Source organism: Oncorhynchus nerka, linkage group LG22 (assembly GCF_034236695.1).
Source record: "Oncorhynchus nerka isolate Pitt River linkage group LG22, Oner_Uvic_2.0, whole genome shotgun sequence".
In the NCBI taxonomy this organism is placed as follows: domain Eukaryota; kingdom Metazoa; phylum Chordata; class Actinopteri; order Salmoniformes; family Salmonidae; genus Oncorhynchus; species Oncorhynchus nerka.
Window position 1 is genome coordinate 98,393,600 of NC_088417.1, and position 17,994 is coordinate 98,411,593.

Genomic DNA, 17,994 nt, shown 5'->3' on the forward strand with positions numbered 1-17,994 from the left:
GAGCAGCCTACTTATAACAACCACAGGTAGCCTAGAGCAGCCTACTTATAACAACCACAGGTGGCCTAGAGCAGCCTACTGACGACAACCACAGGTAGCCTAGAGCAGCCTACTGACGACAACCACAGGTAGCCTAGAGCAGCCTACTGATAACAACCACAGGTAGCCTAGAGCAGCCTACTGATCCCATCTGGGCCAGGGGAAAGCTATGCATTTATAACCTAAATTAGGCCCATTTATTTGTGTTCTGAGAAAATGTGACTGATAGAATTTGGTTTATATTCAAACTTCAGGTGGTTAGGCTACCTAAACCGTTTTAATCCAAGAAGATCGACTGAAATTAATCAATCAATATCATAGTGATGACATACTGTGAGGTAGTTTTTAAATTACAGATGCAAAGGCCTACACGATGCAAAAGTAACCGATGTGAAATGGCTAGCTAGCTAGCGGGGGTGCGCGCTAATAGTGTTTCAATCGGTGACGTCACTTGCTCGGAGACCTTGAAGTAGTTGTTCCCCTTGCTCTGCAAGGGCCGCGGCTTTTGTGGAGCGATGGGTAACGATGCTTCGTGAGTGTCAGTTGTCTATGTGTGCAGAGGGTCCCTGGTTCGGGCGAGGGGACGGACTAAAGTTATACTGTTACACAACCATGCATACAGCCAGTTCAGCCCTGTTTTAGTTTTTGTCCAATCGCAGTTGTCTCTTTCTGTGTAAAACGTTTAAATGTTCTCATCCTCCCTGAGCCAGGAGTTGTTCCAGGAGTTGTTCTAGGAGTTGTTCTAGGAGTTGTTCCAGGAGTTGTTCAAGGAGTTGTTCTAGGAGTTGTTCTAGGAGTTGTTCTAGGAGTTGTTTCAGGAGTTGTTCTAGGAGTTGTTCAAGGAGTTGTTCTAGGAGTTGTTCTAGGAGTTGTTCCAGGAGTTGTTCTAGGAGTTGTTCCAGGAGTTGTTCCAGGAGTTGTTCTAGGAGTTATTCTAGGAGTTGTTCCAGGAGTTGTTCTAGGAGTTGTTCTAGGAGTTGTTCCAGGAGTAGTTCTAGGAGTTTTTCTACAAGTTGTTATAGGATTTGATCTGATTAGATTATGAATCTGGTCCCATCATAGACCATAGACCATGTTTATAGCTGATTTATTACTATGACATATGCTACAACTAGGGTCCGGAGTTGGTTAGGTTAGCGTACTACCAGATCAGGAAAAACTCTTGGCCCCAAGAAAACAATTGACCCCACACTTATTTGGGACATGTGGTGTCACCTCTGAAATCATCACACAATGTTAAAAATTCAAAATATATATCCTGTTTGTATGATCTACATTTGACATGTTTTTAGTGGTGTTTTTTTTAGAGGCTTCTATTGTTTCAAGTGACTCAGTGCAATTGACAACTACTGCTACAATTTCAGAATGTAACAGGCTGTTACTGCAATTTCTGGTAAAACGAAATAAAACAAGTCAATAAATATAAGGACAATATCTAATATCGGAATATCTATACATTTCAGCTGTTTCAAAAACATTGCTCTGCTATTGACATTTGTACCGTAAGAGTGTTGGCTCAAGGAGACAATTCTGTTTATCTAACAGCCCTGCTTCAAGGAGGGCAACTGTCAGGCGACTATCATTTGAGACAGCTAGTAAGCAATTTTCCAGTTTATTTTTATTTTTTACAAACGGGGTAGTAATATGAATTTAGACCTCATACTGAGTGGTACAACTGCTGCTTCAAAAGACCAAAGATACAAAGGTGTGGAGAATAGGGATGTAAATTTAATCTGGAGAATAGGGATGTAGGGTTAATCTGGAGAATAGGGATGTAGGTTAATCTGGAGAATGGGGATGTAGGTTAATCTGGAGAATAGGGATATAGAGTTAATCTGGAGAATAGGGATGTAGGTTAATCTGGAGAATAGGGATGTAGGGTTAATCTGGAGAATAGGGATGTAGGTTAATCTGGAGAATAGGGATGTAAAATGAATCTGGAGAATAGGGATGTAGGTTAATCTGGAGAATGAGGATGTAAAGTTAATCTGGAGAATAGGGATATAGAGTTAATCTGGAGAATAGGGATATAGAGTTAATCTGGAGAATAGGGATGTAGGTTAATCTGGAGAATAGGGATGTAGGGTTAATCTGGAGAATAGGGATGTAGGTTAATCTGGAGAATAGGGATGTAAAGTTAATCTGGAGAATAGGGATATAGAGTTAATCTGGAGAATAGGGATATAGAGTTAATCTGGAGAATAGGGATGTAGGTTAATCTGGAGAACAGGGATATAGAGTTAATCTGGAGAATAGGGATGTAGGTTAATCTGGAGAATAGGGATGTAGGTTAATCTGGAGAATAGGGATGTAGGTTAATCTGGAGAATAGGGATGTAGGGTTAATCTGGAGAATAGGGATGTAAAGTTAATCTGGAGAATGGGGATGTAAAGTTAATCTGGAGAATAGGGATGTAAAGTTAATCTGGAGAATAGGGATGTAAAGTTAATCTGGAGAATAAGGATGTAAAGTTAATCTGGAGAATAGGGGATTTTGAGAAATCTGGGTATGGTCAAGAAGAGAACACATGGAAAGTGGGAGAGAGATAATGTATCATACAGGATGAATTCAGATTTGAATAACACAACTCATATATCCTGAACAATCTTATAATTGTTATATTTCTGACTCAGATCTACTTGAGAGAGAGAGAGAGAGAGAGAGAGAGAGAGAGAAAGAAAGAGAGAAATCATTTGGTCTAGTTTTCAATGATTGAAATGTGAACAGAAGGCTATCTGCACTTTGTTTGAGCATGTTACTCTTGCTAAAGAGGGCAGCAGGTAGCCTAGTGGTTAGAGCGTTGGGCTAGTTGCAAGATCGAATCCCTGAGATAACAAGGTAAAACGTCTGTCGTTCTGCCACGGAGCAAAGCAGTTAACCCACTGTTCATAGGCCTTCATTGTAAATAAGAATTTGTTAACTGACTTGCCTAGTTAAATGATGGTAAAAATCGTAACTTTGCACTTGCTATGTTGTTTTCCTCACCTATATATTTGGTCAAATTGGCAAAACAGGAGGAATGTGGACATGATGATGACAATAGCTCTACAAATATTACTTATTTGTTTATTTATATAGGCCTAACCTAAATTGTCCTTGTGTAGTACATTGATATAGATTAATGCATGGTTGGTTTTCGAACTTGACAGAAATGCATTTTACTGAGCACGTAACATTAAAATTTGAAACACCATAAAGCAGCCTCCGGTGACAACCGGTTGCCTAGTATTTAGCGTATTAGGCCAGTAACCGAAAGGTTGCTAGTTCGAATCCCCCAGCTGACAAGGCACTTAACGCTAATTGGGTTTTATAACGACATGCCATGACCCCCCTCTAAGGGGGCGTTGGGATATGCCAAAAACACATGAAAATGGACAAATATAAGCGCCACAGACTTACATGAATATCCAAATCATGTAATAATTTATTAATCTAATTCTGCACCCACTGGTCGGTAGCCAGTTTGTTCTTGTAGGCCTATGCAAAAAAAAAACAATCAAATAAGTATGGCCCAATGTTGACCATGTACCTATTTAACCCATGCTATCAATAAAGTCTCTCACTGAAAAGTGTGTCTTGTTAAACTATTACAGCTGAGGAAGTTGAGAAGACATTTATACTTTCTGACAGACTCCAGATGCAAGAGACGCGTATAAATCTCTACCACCCTTTATATCTGACTTGCTCTACGCGTAAAAAAATGAATATGGGAGAAGCAGCCAATGAAATGCCTTTATTTGAACCAAGTAGCGACTCTGGGTGGTCAGATCAGCCGTTCGTAACAGTGAGTCCCCTCCCCGCCAGCGGAGTTAGGCTGTTCGTTCAGCAAGCCCATCCTGGACAGCTCCTCTTGCCTAAACATAATACGTAGGAGGAGGAGAGGCTCGGACATGGATCTAGGTAGACTCAGCACTGGCCCGTCTGATAGAGAGCGGAATTGTTTTTAAATGTAAAAAAACAAAAACAAAAAAAACAAACAAGAGGCCTTAGAGAAAACAAAACGAAGGAAATACCCATCCCGGCACAAAACATAAACTAGATCAATGGACTGAATGAGGGCTGAATGAAGACTGCTTATAACGCCTATCGATGCCTGGCCAAGGATTTGGATGCCTACGCCATGAACCCAGAGATGACAATGGACAGCATTGGCAATCTGCATGGCGGACTGAGCCATGACCAGGACTTGATGAACAGCCACAGCCCCCATCACAACCGGAACGCGGGGGCTTCTTTACGGTTACATCAGGATCTGGCTGCTGCATCGTCGCGGTCCGCCATGGTGTCCAGCATGGCAACGATTCTGGACGGAGCCGGAGAGTACCGACCAGAATTATCGCACCCGCTCCATCACGCTATGAGCATGCCGTGTGATACATCTCCACCGGGGATGGGTATGAACGGCACATACACCACGTTAACTCCACTTCAACCGTTACCCCCCATTTCAACCGTTTCGGACAAATACCACCATCCGCATCACCATCACCATCACCACCAGCGTCTCTCTGGGAACGTAAGCGGGAGTTTCACGCTGATGCGGGACGAGAGGGGTTTACCAGCAATGAACAACCTCTACAGTCACTATCATAAGGACATGACCGGGATGGGTCAGAGTTTATCCCCCCTGGCCAGCAGCCCTCTTGGCAATGGTTTGGGTTCTCTTCATAATACACAGCAAAACCTCCATAACTATGGCACTCATGGGCACGACAAGATGCTAAGCTCCAACTTCGATGCCCACACTGCCATGCTGTCCAGGGGTGATCAACACCTCTCACGAGGCCTCGGTGGCCCCACGGCAGGTATGATGCCGCATTTGAACGGGATGCACCACACCGGGCACCCGGGCCACTCTCAATCCCACGGGCCTGTGTTGGCTTCCAACCGGGACAGACCGCCCTCCTCCTCGGGACAACAAGGTAACAACTCGGGGCAGCTTGAAGAGATCAACACCAAAGAAGTGGCACAAAGGATCACAGCTGAACTGAAGCGGTACAGCATCCCACAGGCTATATTCGCTCAGAGGGTGCTGTGTCGCTCGCAAGGCACCCTTTCAGACCTCTTAAGGAACCCCAAACCTTGGAGTAAACTTAAATCTGGAAGGGAGACCTTTCGAAGGATGTGGAAGTGGCTGCAGGAACCCGAGTTTCAGAGGATGTCAGCCCTACGGCTTGCAGGTAAGACAAGGTATCCTCAATAAAACCGACCCGTCTCTGCTGATGTCTGTTGCCTGCCTGCCTGCCTCTGCTTGTAGTCAGGCTATAGCCCTGTAATAAAACACAGTTCAGTATCTATCTATCTATCTATCTATCTATCTATCTATCTATCTATCTATCTATCTATCTATCTATCTATCTATCTATCTATCTATCTATCTATCTATACCTCTCAGTACTGAGTAGGCTAGATAAATGACATTTATTTCAGATGAAAGTAGTAGTATTGTTATTAGTGATCCATAATAACGAGGATCCAAAAAAATCAAATCAAATCAAATCTCGATATCAATGACAAGGTCAAATGATTTCTCTCTAATATTATTTATCCATGTAATAATAGGCTATTTAATAGGGAGGGGGGGGATTTATTATCTATTTATGCTACTGATATTCTAGCGTATAGGCCTACATTTTTTTTTTGGGGGGGGGGGGGGGATTCTCTTTTAGTGATGAGCAAGTTCTTCTGATGAAATGTCATGTGTGGCTTTATTTTAATGTCATTATTAAATTATTATAAGCAGATAGATTGGACACTCATTTTTAAAAATGTGCAGCACTGAAAAACAGCAGAGCACCTAATTTGAAAATCCCCTGAAAAATATAATAATTATACACAAGTTTGCCGTTTGTTTTTATGGGGGAGGCCTTTCAATTCTTTATACACATATATATATATAGTGTGTGTGTGTTTATATATATATATATACAATTGTATTTTTATTGAATAGACATATTTACACCTGGAGTAGGCAGGCTATTAATGAAGCCTAAGGAATATTGTGCAAATACATTGCTATGACTTGTTCTGTGCGTGTTCCCTCATTGAGGAGAGAGAAGGGGACAGAGACAGACAGACAGACTGACAGAGAATGCTGTTGATTGTGATGAGATTTTTCCAATCAAAGCCTGGGATGCGTTGAAAAGCGGGTAAATACATGCATGGTAGCCTTATAGTAAGGCTGGTGCACCCTCTAGCGAGAACACGTGGAACGACGAGACGGGCTTTCTTTTGTTCCGTCCAAGCGAACAGATGTACCCTCTCTATAGTTGGTTCCCTTTCAGAATTGATTGTGGAATTGTATTTACTGAGGTTTCCTCTTTTCTTTTAGTTCACTCTTCTCACAATCATACAAAAAAATAGTGTTTAAATACACTGTACATTAAATTAATACACTAGTAATTTTAAGCAAACAAATATTGCCTATTAGTGACGGCAATGTATTTTTCACAGATGAATAACTCAATATGGACTATCCTAAATGTAAATTATTACAGGCGTATAGGCCGCATATTTATGTGCGTAAGTATAGTGTGGAAAGTTGACTGTTTTGACTAAATCGAGGGGGGATGTTGCCTGATGGAGATGAGGTTTGGAAAGGAAGACCAGACCGACCAGCTGCGAATAGTGGATCAATATTTCAAATTCTGCGCATTTTCTAAAAGGATATGATTCAAAATTGCAGCCTGCTAAAAAACTGTACAACAAAACAACTACACCATCAGATGTCATGTATAGATACAATACGTAATGTAGTGATTAGAAGAACAACAGGGACATTTTCTGAAGAGGCTATAATGCAATGACTCTAATATTGTACGGATGGAAAGATATTAGGTTGCTCCATATCGTCACCTGTCACATTATTTTCCTTCCGCGATCAGTTAAATGCCATGACTTCATGCAGCGAACGTTGAAGGCCGTTTTAATATTAACATGAGTTAATGGAGCGATTGTAAACACAATTGACACCATGACAACATCAACAAATATAGCCTATACCATTGGTTAGCCTTAAATGATATAGGGGAAAGGCTTTGCAGACTTCCCTTCTTCCCCGCAGCAGCATCCTTCGTTTACAGAAGGCGGTAACTCTGCGGCCAGGCAGCTCAGGGCTTTTGGGGGAAGGTATTATGTGATCGGTTCGGTGCGAGGCAGCAGCCAGGGAATTGAAAAGAAGAACAGAAGCTGCAGAGCGCGCGGCTCAATGAATTATTGATATAAATCTCGGCGTGACCCACAGCTCGAGCACAAAACGTCACCTTGTCGTGGGTTAACCAGTTAGGCAAAACGTGGAGCAGGGCGCGAGGCTTTTGTTCGCTGTTCGTTGTGCAGATTCAGCGGGTGTAATAGAACAATTACGTCTATAAATATCACGGATTGAAAATGATGAATCATAAGATTATGTAAAAAAAAATGTGGTTGTAAATGCGTAATGTTTTTCTCTCCAATTAGTCAGTTTATGTCAAGTAGGTCTACATAAATATAGGTTTATTAATAGTCAATAGGTATTTAGGCAATAACCACCGTTGCAGTAGCTGTTGGTCATAGGCCTACTAATTATTTGATACAACAGCTCCTAGGCAGAGAGAATTGAACGGGTGCCCTTTCTCTGCCTGGTTTCAGCGGGGGAAATGGCCCTGTCACAGCTTTATTAGTTGTAGTCAAATGAAACGTGACACTTGACTCAAACTTATTCCACCGGCACTCACACTGCTGCATGTAATCAGGCCTGTCCTGGTCCTGGCTGACATCTCCATGTGCCTGCCACGGACCCGACAACATTCCCGGTTACAGCTAGCCGAGCCGACGTCATTGATATGCGGTTTACAGTCCAGCTGAAATAACTTGACAAAATAAATAAATCACACAGGACATGCGTCACGATAGAATTCTGGACTGTTGAGATTGAACAGGTAGACGTTATTAAGCCTATTCATAATTAACGAATGAGTGGAATTATATGCAAAATAAACAAATTAATAGGCCTATAAACAAATAAGAAACAAAAATTGGATAATAAATGCATCCTTAACTATAGACCATCGAAAAAAAGCGTAGGTCTATATTGCTTTTATTTCTAAAATAAAATTATGTAAATCTTTTTAAATTAACTATGGTGTTTGTGACGTTGAAATTATAGCGATTTAGGGAGAAATATCTTTAACACTATAATAATTTCTACATAGAAAAATACACTCCAATACCTCTACCTCTTTTGTGAAATTAAAACCATATAGACCGAATGTATTTCGCACAATATTCCTCTGGCGTCACTGTGAAATTAGACCGAAGCTAAAGTAGGCCATTAGAAAAAGCAAATATTCTATGTCACATTTAACATGAAATTACGTTGTAGGAAAATGATGTTCATGTGATGTACTTGGGCACAGTAAAAACAAAGAAGGGGGAAACATATCTAACGAAAACACACAGGACATTTTGTTTATTGTCGCTCCTGCCATTCTGTCGGTTGTGCAGTTGTCACTTTTTTTCCAAACAAATCTGTTAGGCAGTATGGATGTGGATCGATGGCGATAATCTCCACAAGATTAAAAGGGCATTAATGCCGGCAACAATAACATAAACGCGTGGACCCAGTTCGCATTGATCTGTTGAACCCGATACGGTAGCTGTTCCAGTAAAACTGATGACGCAGGCGGGGTTTTACCTTCTTCCCAGCACTGGAGCGACAGTATCTCTGCTGCCCTCTCTCTCTCTTTCTCACAACACCCACATCAACCGCCTCAGACCAAAGACTGAACCTGTCTGTTGATTTCACACTTTAGTTTGAGAAAAACTGAACTGAAATGTGTCTGGGATGATTATTTATTGCAGCCTAAAATTCTATGTTTTATATGTGATTTTCCTGGTTTTTCAGGCATAAATTGAGAGTGGCAGTGTGTGTGCTATTCTAGTTTTGGCTTAACTGTCAGTTAGCCTTGATGTTTGTAGGAGAGCACTCATCCAGAAATTATTGATGAATTAAAAGTCAACATGATCATGTGCTTTATTGATTTAGATTTTTTTAGTTTTATAAATTACTTTGAAGAATGAAGTATACAGTGAAGTATAAGTGTACAACCTAATTCTAAAATTGATAATATATATTTTTTCATTCATCAATCTAAACACAAAACCCCATAATGACAAAGTGAAAACAGGTTTTTACAGATTTTGACAAATTTATTAAAAATAAAAACAGAAATACCTTATTTACATAAGTATTTAAATTCTTTGCTATGAGACTTGAAAATGAGCTCAGGTGCACCCTGTTTCCATTGATCATCCTTGAGATGTTTCTACAACTTGATTGGAGTCCACCTGTGGTAAATTCAATTGATTGGACATGATTTGGAAAGGCACACACCTGTCTATATACGGTCCCACAGTTGACAGTGGATGTCAGAGCAAAAACCAAGCCGTGAGGTTGAAAGGAATTGTCCGTACTCTGAGACAGAATTGTGTCGAGTCACAGATCAGGGGAAAGGTACCAAAAAATGTCTGCAGCATTGAAGGTCCCCAAGAACACAGTGGCCTCCATCATTCTTAATGGAAGAAGTTTGGAACCACCAAGACTGTTCCTAGAACTAGCCTCCTGGCCAAACTGACCAATCGGGGGAGAAGGGCCTTGGTCAGGAGGTGACCAAGAACCAGATGGTAACTCTGACAGAGCTCCAGAGTTCCTCTGTGGAGATGGGAGAACCTTCCAGAAAGACAACCATCTCTGCAGCACTCCACTAATCAGGCCTTTATGATAGAGTGGCCAGACGGAAGCCACTCCTCATTAAAAGGCAGATGTCAGCCCACTTGGAGTTTGCCAAAAGGCACCTAAAGGACTCTCAGACCATAAGAAACAAGATTCTCTGGTCTGATGAAACCAAGATTGAACTCTTTGGCCTGAATGCCAAGCATCACATCTGGAGGAAATCTGGCATCATCCCTATGGTGAAGCGTAGCAATATCATGCTGTGGAGATGTTGGAGACTAGTCAGGATTGAGGGAAAGATGAACGGAGCAAAGTACTGAGAGATTCTTGATGAAAACCTGCTCCAAAGTGCTCAGGACCTCAGACTGGGATGAAGGTTCACCTTCCAACAGGACAACGTCCCTAAGCACACAGCCAGGAGTGTATTCGGGACAAGTCTCTGAATGTCCTTGAGTGGCCCAGCCAGAGCCTGGACTTGAACCCGATCGAACATCTCTGGAGAAACCTGGAAGTAGCTGTGCAGCAACGCTACCCATCCAACCTGAAAGAGCTTGAGAGGATCTGCAGAGAAGAATGGGAGAAACTCCCCAAGTACAGGCGTGCCAAACTTGTAGCGTCATACCCAAGAAGACTCAAGGCTGTAATCACTGCCAAAGGTCCTTCATCAAAGTACTGAGTAAAGGGTCTGAGAATACTTTGCAAAACATTTCTAAAAAACGTTTTTTTGCTTTGTCGTTATGGGGTATTGTGATGTCATTATGGGGTATTGTGATGTCATTATGGGGTATTGTGATGTCGTTATGGGGTATTGTGATGTCGTTATGGGGTATTGTGATGTCGTTATGGGGTATTGTGATGTCATTATGGGGTATTGTGATGTCGTTATGGGGTATTATGTGTAGATTGATGAGGAAAAAAGTGAATTTAATCCATTTTTTAGAATAAGGCTTGTAACATAACAAAATGTAGAAAAAAGGATCTGAATACTTTGCGAAGGCACAACGTGTGGTTTCTATCTGACGTACACTGAAGTGGTATCCTAATAATGGGTATTTTAAAACGGGAAGGAGAAATGCAGTATGTAAATTAGTGTGTATTAATCTCCTAATGTTGTAGTAGGTAAACAGACAGCGGCTATAACAACAACAAACCGGATCACCACACCAAGCCTTTTCCCTGTGTGCCTCCTCCCTTACAGGTACCAGTAGAGAGCACGCCATGATTGGGTCAAATGGGATGCATTGTCAGACACTGACAACATTGTGCACAGGGACCCAAAACTATGGTATGTTAAAACAAAGTAAACAAAAAAATAACATGTAGTAATGTTCGACAGATAGAAATATAACTAGTGTAATGTGGAGTTAGTTAGATGTGTATTTAGAGGGAAATCCTTTTTTTGCCTTAATGGATTGATATTGGATTAATTTTAGACTGGGGTATATTCACTATTGGATTACATGTGATATTGGATTAATTTTAGACTGGGGTATATTCACTATTGGATTACATGTGATATTGGATTAATTTTAGACTGGGGTATATTCACTATTGGATTACATGTGATATTGGATTAATTTTAGACTGGGGTATATTCACTATTGGATTACATGTGATATTGGATTAATTTTAGACTGGGGTATATTCACTATTGGATTACATGTGATATTGGATTAATTTTAGACTGGGGTATATTCACTATTGGATTACATGTGATATTGGATTAATTTTAGACTGGGGTATATTCACTATTGGATTACATGTGATATTGGATTCATTTTAGACTGGGGTATATTCACTATTGGATTACATGTGATATTGGATTAATTTTAGACTGGGGTATATTCACTATTGGATTACATGTGATATTGGATTAATTTTAGACTGGGGTATATTCACTATTGGATTACATGTGATATTGGATTAATTTTAGACTGGGGTATATTCACTATTGGATTACATGTGATATTGGATTCATTTTAGACTGGGGTATATTCACTATTGGATTACATGTGATATTGGATTCATTTTAGACTGGGGTATATTCACTATTGGATTACATGTGATATTGGATTAATTTTAGACTGGGTATATTCACTATTGGATTACATGTGATATTGGATTAATTTTAGACTGGGGTATATTCACTATTGGATTACATGTGATATTGGATTAATTTAGACTGGGTATATTCACTATTGGATTACATGTGATATTGGATTAATTTTAGACTGGGGTATATTCACTATTGGATTACATGTGATATTGGATTAATTTTAGACTGGGGTATATTCACTATTGGATTACATGTGATATTGGATTAATTTTAGACTGGGGTATATTCACTATTGATTACATGTGATATTGGATTAATTTTAGACTGGGGTATATTCACTATTGGATTACATGTGATATTGGATTAATTTTAGACTGGGGTATATTCACTATTGGATTACATGTGATATTGGATTAATTTTAGACTGGGGTATATTCACTATTGGATTACATGTGATATTGGATTAATTTTAGACTGGGGTATATTCACTATTGGATTACATGTGATATTGGATTAATTTTAGACTGGGGTATATTCACTATTGATTACATGTGATATTGATTCATTTTAGACTGGGGTATATTCACTATTGGATTACATGTGATATTGGATTCATTTTAGACTGGGGTATATTCACTATTGGATTACATGTGATATTGGATTAATTTTAGACATATTCACTATTGGATTACATGTGATATTGGATTAATTTTAGACTGGGGTATATTCACTATTGGATTACATGTGATATTGGATTAATTTTAGACTGGGGTATATTCACTATTGGATTACATGTGATATTGGATTAATTTTAGACTGGGGTATATTCACTATTGGATTACATGTGATATTGGATTAATTTTAGACTGGGGTATATTCTATTGGATTACATGTGATATTGGATTAATTTTAGACTGGGGTATATTCACTATTGGATTACATGTGATATTGGATTAATTTTAGACTGGGGTATATTCACTATTGGATTACATGTGATATATGGATTAATTTTATTGACTGGGGACTATATTCACTATTGGATTACATGTGATATTGGATTAATTTTAGACTGGGGTATATTCACTATTGGATTACATGTGATATTGGATTAATTTTAGACTGGGGTATATTCACTATTGGATTACATGTGATATTGGATTAATTTTAGACTGGGGTATATTCACTATTGGATTACATGTGATATTGGATTAATTTTAGACTGGGTATATTCACTATTGGATTACATGTGATATTGGATTAATTTTTAGACTGGGGTATATTCACTATTGGATTACATGTGATATTGGATTAATTTTAGACTGGGGTATATTCACTATTGGATTACATGTGATATTGGATTAATTTTAGACTGGGGTATATTCACTATTGGATTACATGTGATATTGGATTAATTTTAGACTGGGGTATATTCACTATTGGATTACATGTGATATTGATTAATTTTAGACTGGGGTATATTCACTATTGGATTACATGTGATATTGGATTAATTTTAGACTGGGGTATATTCACTATTGGATTACATGTGATATTGGATTAATTTTAGACTGGGGTATATTCACTATTGGATTACATGTGATATTGGATTAATTTTTAGACTGTTCACTATTGGGTTAATTTTAGACTGGGGTATATTCATTGGATTACATGTGATATTGGATTAATTTTAGACTGGGGTATATTCACTATTGGATTACATGTGATATTGGATTAATTTTAGACTGGGGTATATTGGATTACATTTATTGGATTAATTTTAGACTGGGGTATATTCACTATTGGATTACATGTGATATTGGATTAATTTTAGACTGGGGTATATTCACTATTGGATTACATGTGATATTGGATTAATTTTAGACTGGGGTATATTCACTATTGATTACATGTGATATTGGATTAATTTTAGACTGGGGTATATTCACTATTGGATTACATGTGATATTGGATTAATTTTAGACTGGGGTATATTCACTATTGGATTACATGTGATATTGGATTAATTTTAGACTGGGGTATATTCACTATTGATTACATGTGATATTGGATTAATTTAGACTGGGGTATATTCACTATTGGATTACATGTGATATTGGATTAATTTTAGACTGGGGTATATTCACTATTGGATTACATGTGATATTGGATTAATTTTAGACTGGGGTATATTCACTATTGGATTACATGTGATATTGGATTAATTTTAGACTGGGGTATATTCACTATTGGATTACATGTGATATTGGATTAATTTTAGACTGGGGTATATTCACTATTGGATTACATGTGATATTGGATTAATTTTAGACTTCACTATTGGATTACATGTGATATTGACTGGGATGGGTATATTCACTATTGGATTACATGTGATATTGGATTAATTTTAGACTGGGGTATATTCACTATTGGATTACATGTGATATTGGATTAATTTTAGACTGGGGTATATTCACTATTGGATTACATGTGATATTGGATTAATTTTAGACTGGGGTATATTCACTATTGGATTACATGTGATATTGGATTAATTTTAGACTGGGGTATATTCACTATTGGATTACATGTGATATTGGATTAATTTTAGACTGGGGTATATTCACTATTGGATTACATGTGATATTGGATTAATTTTAGACTGGGGTATATTCACTATTGGATTACATGTGATATTGGATTAATTTTAGACTGGGGTATATTCACTATTGGATTACATGTGATATTGGATTAATTTTAGACTGGGGTATATTCACTATTGGATTACATGTGATATTGGATTAATTTTAGACTGGGGTATATTCACTATTGGATTACATGTGATATTGGATTAATTTTAGACTGGGGTATATTCACTATTGGATTACATGTGATATTGGATTAATTTTAGACTGGGGTATATTCACTATTGGATTACATGTGATATTGGATTAATTTTAGACTGGGGTATATTCACTATTGGATTACATGTGATATTGGATTAATTTTAGACTGGGGTATATTCACTATTGGATTACATGTGATATTGGATTAATTTTAGACTGGGGTATATTCACTATTGGATTACATGTGATATTGGATTAATTTTAGACTGGGGTATATTCACTATTGGATTACATGTGATATTGGATTAATTTTAGACTGGGGTATATTCACTATTGGATTACATGTGATATTGGATTAATTTTAGACTGGGGTATATTCACTATTGGATTACATGTGATATTGGATTAATTTTAGACTGGGGTATATTCACTATTGGATTACATGTGATATTGGATTAATTTTAGACTGGGGTATATTCACTATTGGATTACATGTGATATTGGATTTGAGAAATCCAATTGTTGATAATGGTCTTTAATATGTGGTTTAAAGCCATTTAAAGTCCAAGTAGGCCTACTTATGCTAATAGTAAGTAACATTGTGATGAAAACACACTATTATCTCAGACATTTACCAGTTTAAAATGATGAGAGGATGTTTATAAACGTGTGTATATATATATATTTGTTTTGCATTTTGGTTTCTTTTGTCAGGAGATAGGTTGAAGTGTCCTACATTATCCAGTGAGATGATGAGTTCACCTGGCTTTGGGATTCAAGATAAATTCGCCAATGTTGTAAACTACGGTGTAAGGATCTGTTTTACTGAGCAACATGTGTCCCACTATCACAGTGTGTTTACGTCTGTTTTCCAGTCTAGATAACAGAAAGCTTGAGTATGGCAGTATTTCTCCTCCCCAGTTAAAGCATGCTGATGATGATCTGCTAGCCAGGTCTGACTGGCCAAACCATCCAACAGTGACTCTCTGTTGATCTCTGTACCACTTTTTGTTTCTTCATCTTGATGCTGTCAACACACTGGATGTGTAAAGGGCAATGTTTATTGACCCTGCTCTCTTCTTAAACCAAACAGAGACTCACTTACTGGGTCACATGCAGCCCCTCTCTGTCTCTAGACAAAAGCACTGAACCAACACCATGCTTCTGGATATGTGATGTTTTAGTAGCAATCAAACTATTTAACTTTTTCAGAATCTTACTGGATTAGTCATTTTGTTTTAGGATAAATTTGTCGGCCATATTCTATTTAAAGCAACCAAGATACGCTGAACAGTTTGACTACTATGTGGTTGATTAAAGCAACCAAGACGCTGAACAGTTTGACTACTATGTGGTTGATTAAAGCAACCAAGACGCTGAACAGTTTGACTACTATGTGGTTGAATAAAGCAACCAAGACGCTGAACAGTTTGACTACTATGTGGTTGATACCTTGCTATATGAATCTGTAGTAGTGAGGAGTATTAATAAGATTCATCAGTTGTCGTAGAAAAGAAAAATAACTAAAAGTGCTTGTTGATTCATTTGGGTCTGAGCGTATCCTAGGTTGTGTGTGCGTGTGTGTGTGTCTGTGTGTCTGTGTGTGTGTGTGTGTGTGCGTGTCTGTGTGTGTGTGTGTGTCTGTGTGTCTGTGTGTGTCCATCCCTAATGGTACATACTTGGTTATAGGAAGGAACAGGATTTTTTATTTTAATTGACCAAAATCCCTCTGAGACTATTTCCTCATCAGTACAGTGACATCACTAAAAGTCGATGAAAATGAACTGTAATTGGTTGTTTCACAGGGCTAATAAATAAGTCTGGTTACAGACCTTTGGACGCTGGCTGGTGATGTCATCATCCAACACTGCTGATTCCTACAGTTTTATCCTGATTAGAGAGAAGAGACTATGTTTGGTTGATCATTTTGCGTGCCAGTCATTTGCGTGTCAGTCAATCCAGTGTTTGCGTGAACAGTCAGTTTGTGTTTACTATGTGTTTGATTAAAGCAACCAAGATTCAGTCAGTGAGTTTTAACAGTCAGTTTGCTACAGTAGTTGAAGTTTGGTTGAATCAGTCAGTTGTTTGACGGTCTAAAGTGAATCTGTAGTAGTGAGGAGTATTAATAAGATTCATCAGTTGTCGTAGAAAGAAAAATCTGAGTCAGTTTGGCGCCAGGTATCAGTGTGTGCTGTCATTTGTCTGTGTCTCTGTGTCTTTTAGTCAGTTTGCGTGTGTGTGTGTGCTGTCAAACTCAGTTTAATTTTTATTTTAATTCTGTTTGCGTGGATCCCTCTGAGACTATTTCCTCAGTCAGTGACATCACTAAAGTAAATACAGTGTGTGTCTGTCAAGTTTGAACAGTTTGATGTCATTTTTGTGCGTGTCTGTTTTTAGGCTGCAAACTCTGTGTGTCTGCTGTGTCTTGTGTGGAGAAATCCCTAATGGACAGTTTGCGTGTCAGTCAGTTTGCGTGTCAGTCAGTTTGCGTGCCAGTCAGTTTGACAGTTTGACACTATTGAGTCAAGTCAGTTTGCGGTGTGTGCAGCAGTCAGTTTGCGCGGTGTGTGGTTTGCGCGTCGTTTATGCAGTTTATTTTGACTAGTGATGTTTGGTTGTTTAAAGCAACTCAAGTTTTGCGTGCCCAGACGAGACAGTTTGACTATTTCCTGTTTGCGTGATCAGTTTGCAGTCAGTTTGACACTAAAAGTTTGCGAGTCACGTGAAAGATTTGCGTGCCTCAGAGTCAGTTTGCTGCCAGTCAGTTTGCGTGCCAGTCACCCAGTTTTGCGTGTCAGTGCGGCGTATCATCAGTTTGCTGCCATTAAGTCTGCGTGTTGATTCCAGTCAGACTGGTGTCAGTTTGAGAGAGTCAGTTTGGTCAGTTTGCTCAATCAGTCACGTATGTGTGTGTCAGTTTGCGTGTGTCTTTGCCTCAGATAGTTTGTGCCAGTCTGTGTGTCAGTGTGTCTTTGCGTGCCAAATTGTCTTTTGCGTGTCAGTCCTTGCTGTGTCAGTGCGTAGTCAGTTTGCGTGGTAGTCAGACAAGGAGTTTGCGTGCCAGTCAGTTTAGTCAGTTTTGCGTGTCAGTCATTCTGTGTCTCTGTCTGTTCAGTGGCCAGTCAGTTTGCGTGTGTGTGCGTGCCAGTCAGTTTGCGTGTGTGTGCGTGCCAGTCAGTTTGCGTGCCAGTCAGTTTGCGTGCCAAGTCATTTAAGTGTCTGCAGTCATCTCACGGGAATCTATCACTTTGTGCAGTCTGTGATAGTTTGGAGAAGTGCTGTCTGAAATTCTGTTAGCAGGAAGTGTCTGCCTGTCTGTTAGCAGTGAGAGTCTGCATTTTGCT

The 17,994-nt window shown here is 38.9% G+C and overlaps 1 protein-coding gene across 1 annotated transcript in view; it reads left to right on the forward strand.

Moving 5' to 3' along the window:
* Positions 1-3,921: 3,921 nt before the first annotated feature.
* The window catches only part of LOC115122474 (one cut domain family member 2-like), a 48,944-nt gene continuing 34,871 nt past the window's right edge, over positions 3,922-17,994 (forward strand). The window contains exons 1-2 of the mRNA XM_065007754.1: positions 3,922-5,219; positions 10,947-11,033. Of these exons, the coding sequence (XP_064863826.1) occupies positions 4,103-5,219; positions 10,947-11,033 (1,204 nt within the window). The 5' untranslated portion in view covers positions 3,922-4,102. The remainder of the gene's footprint in view (positions 5,220-10,946; positions 11,034-17,994) is intronic.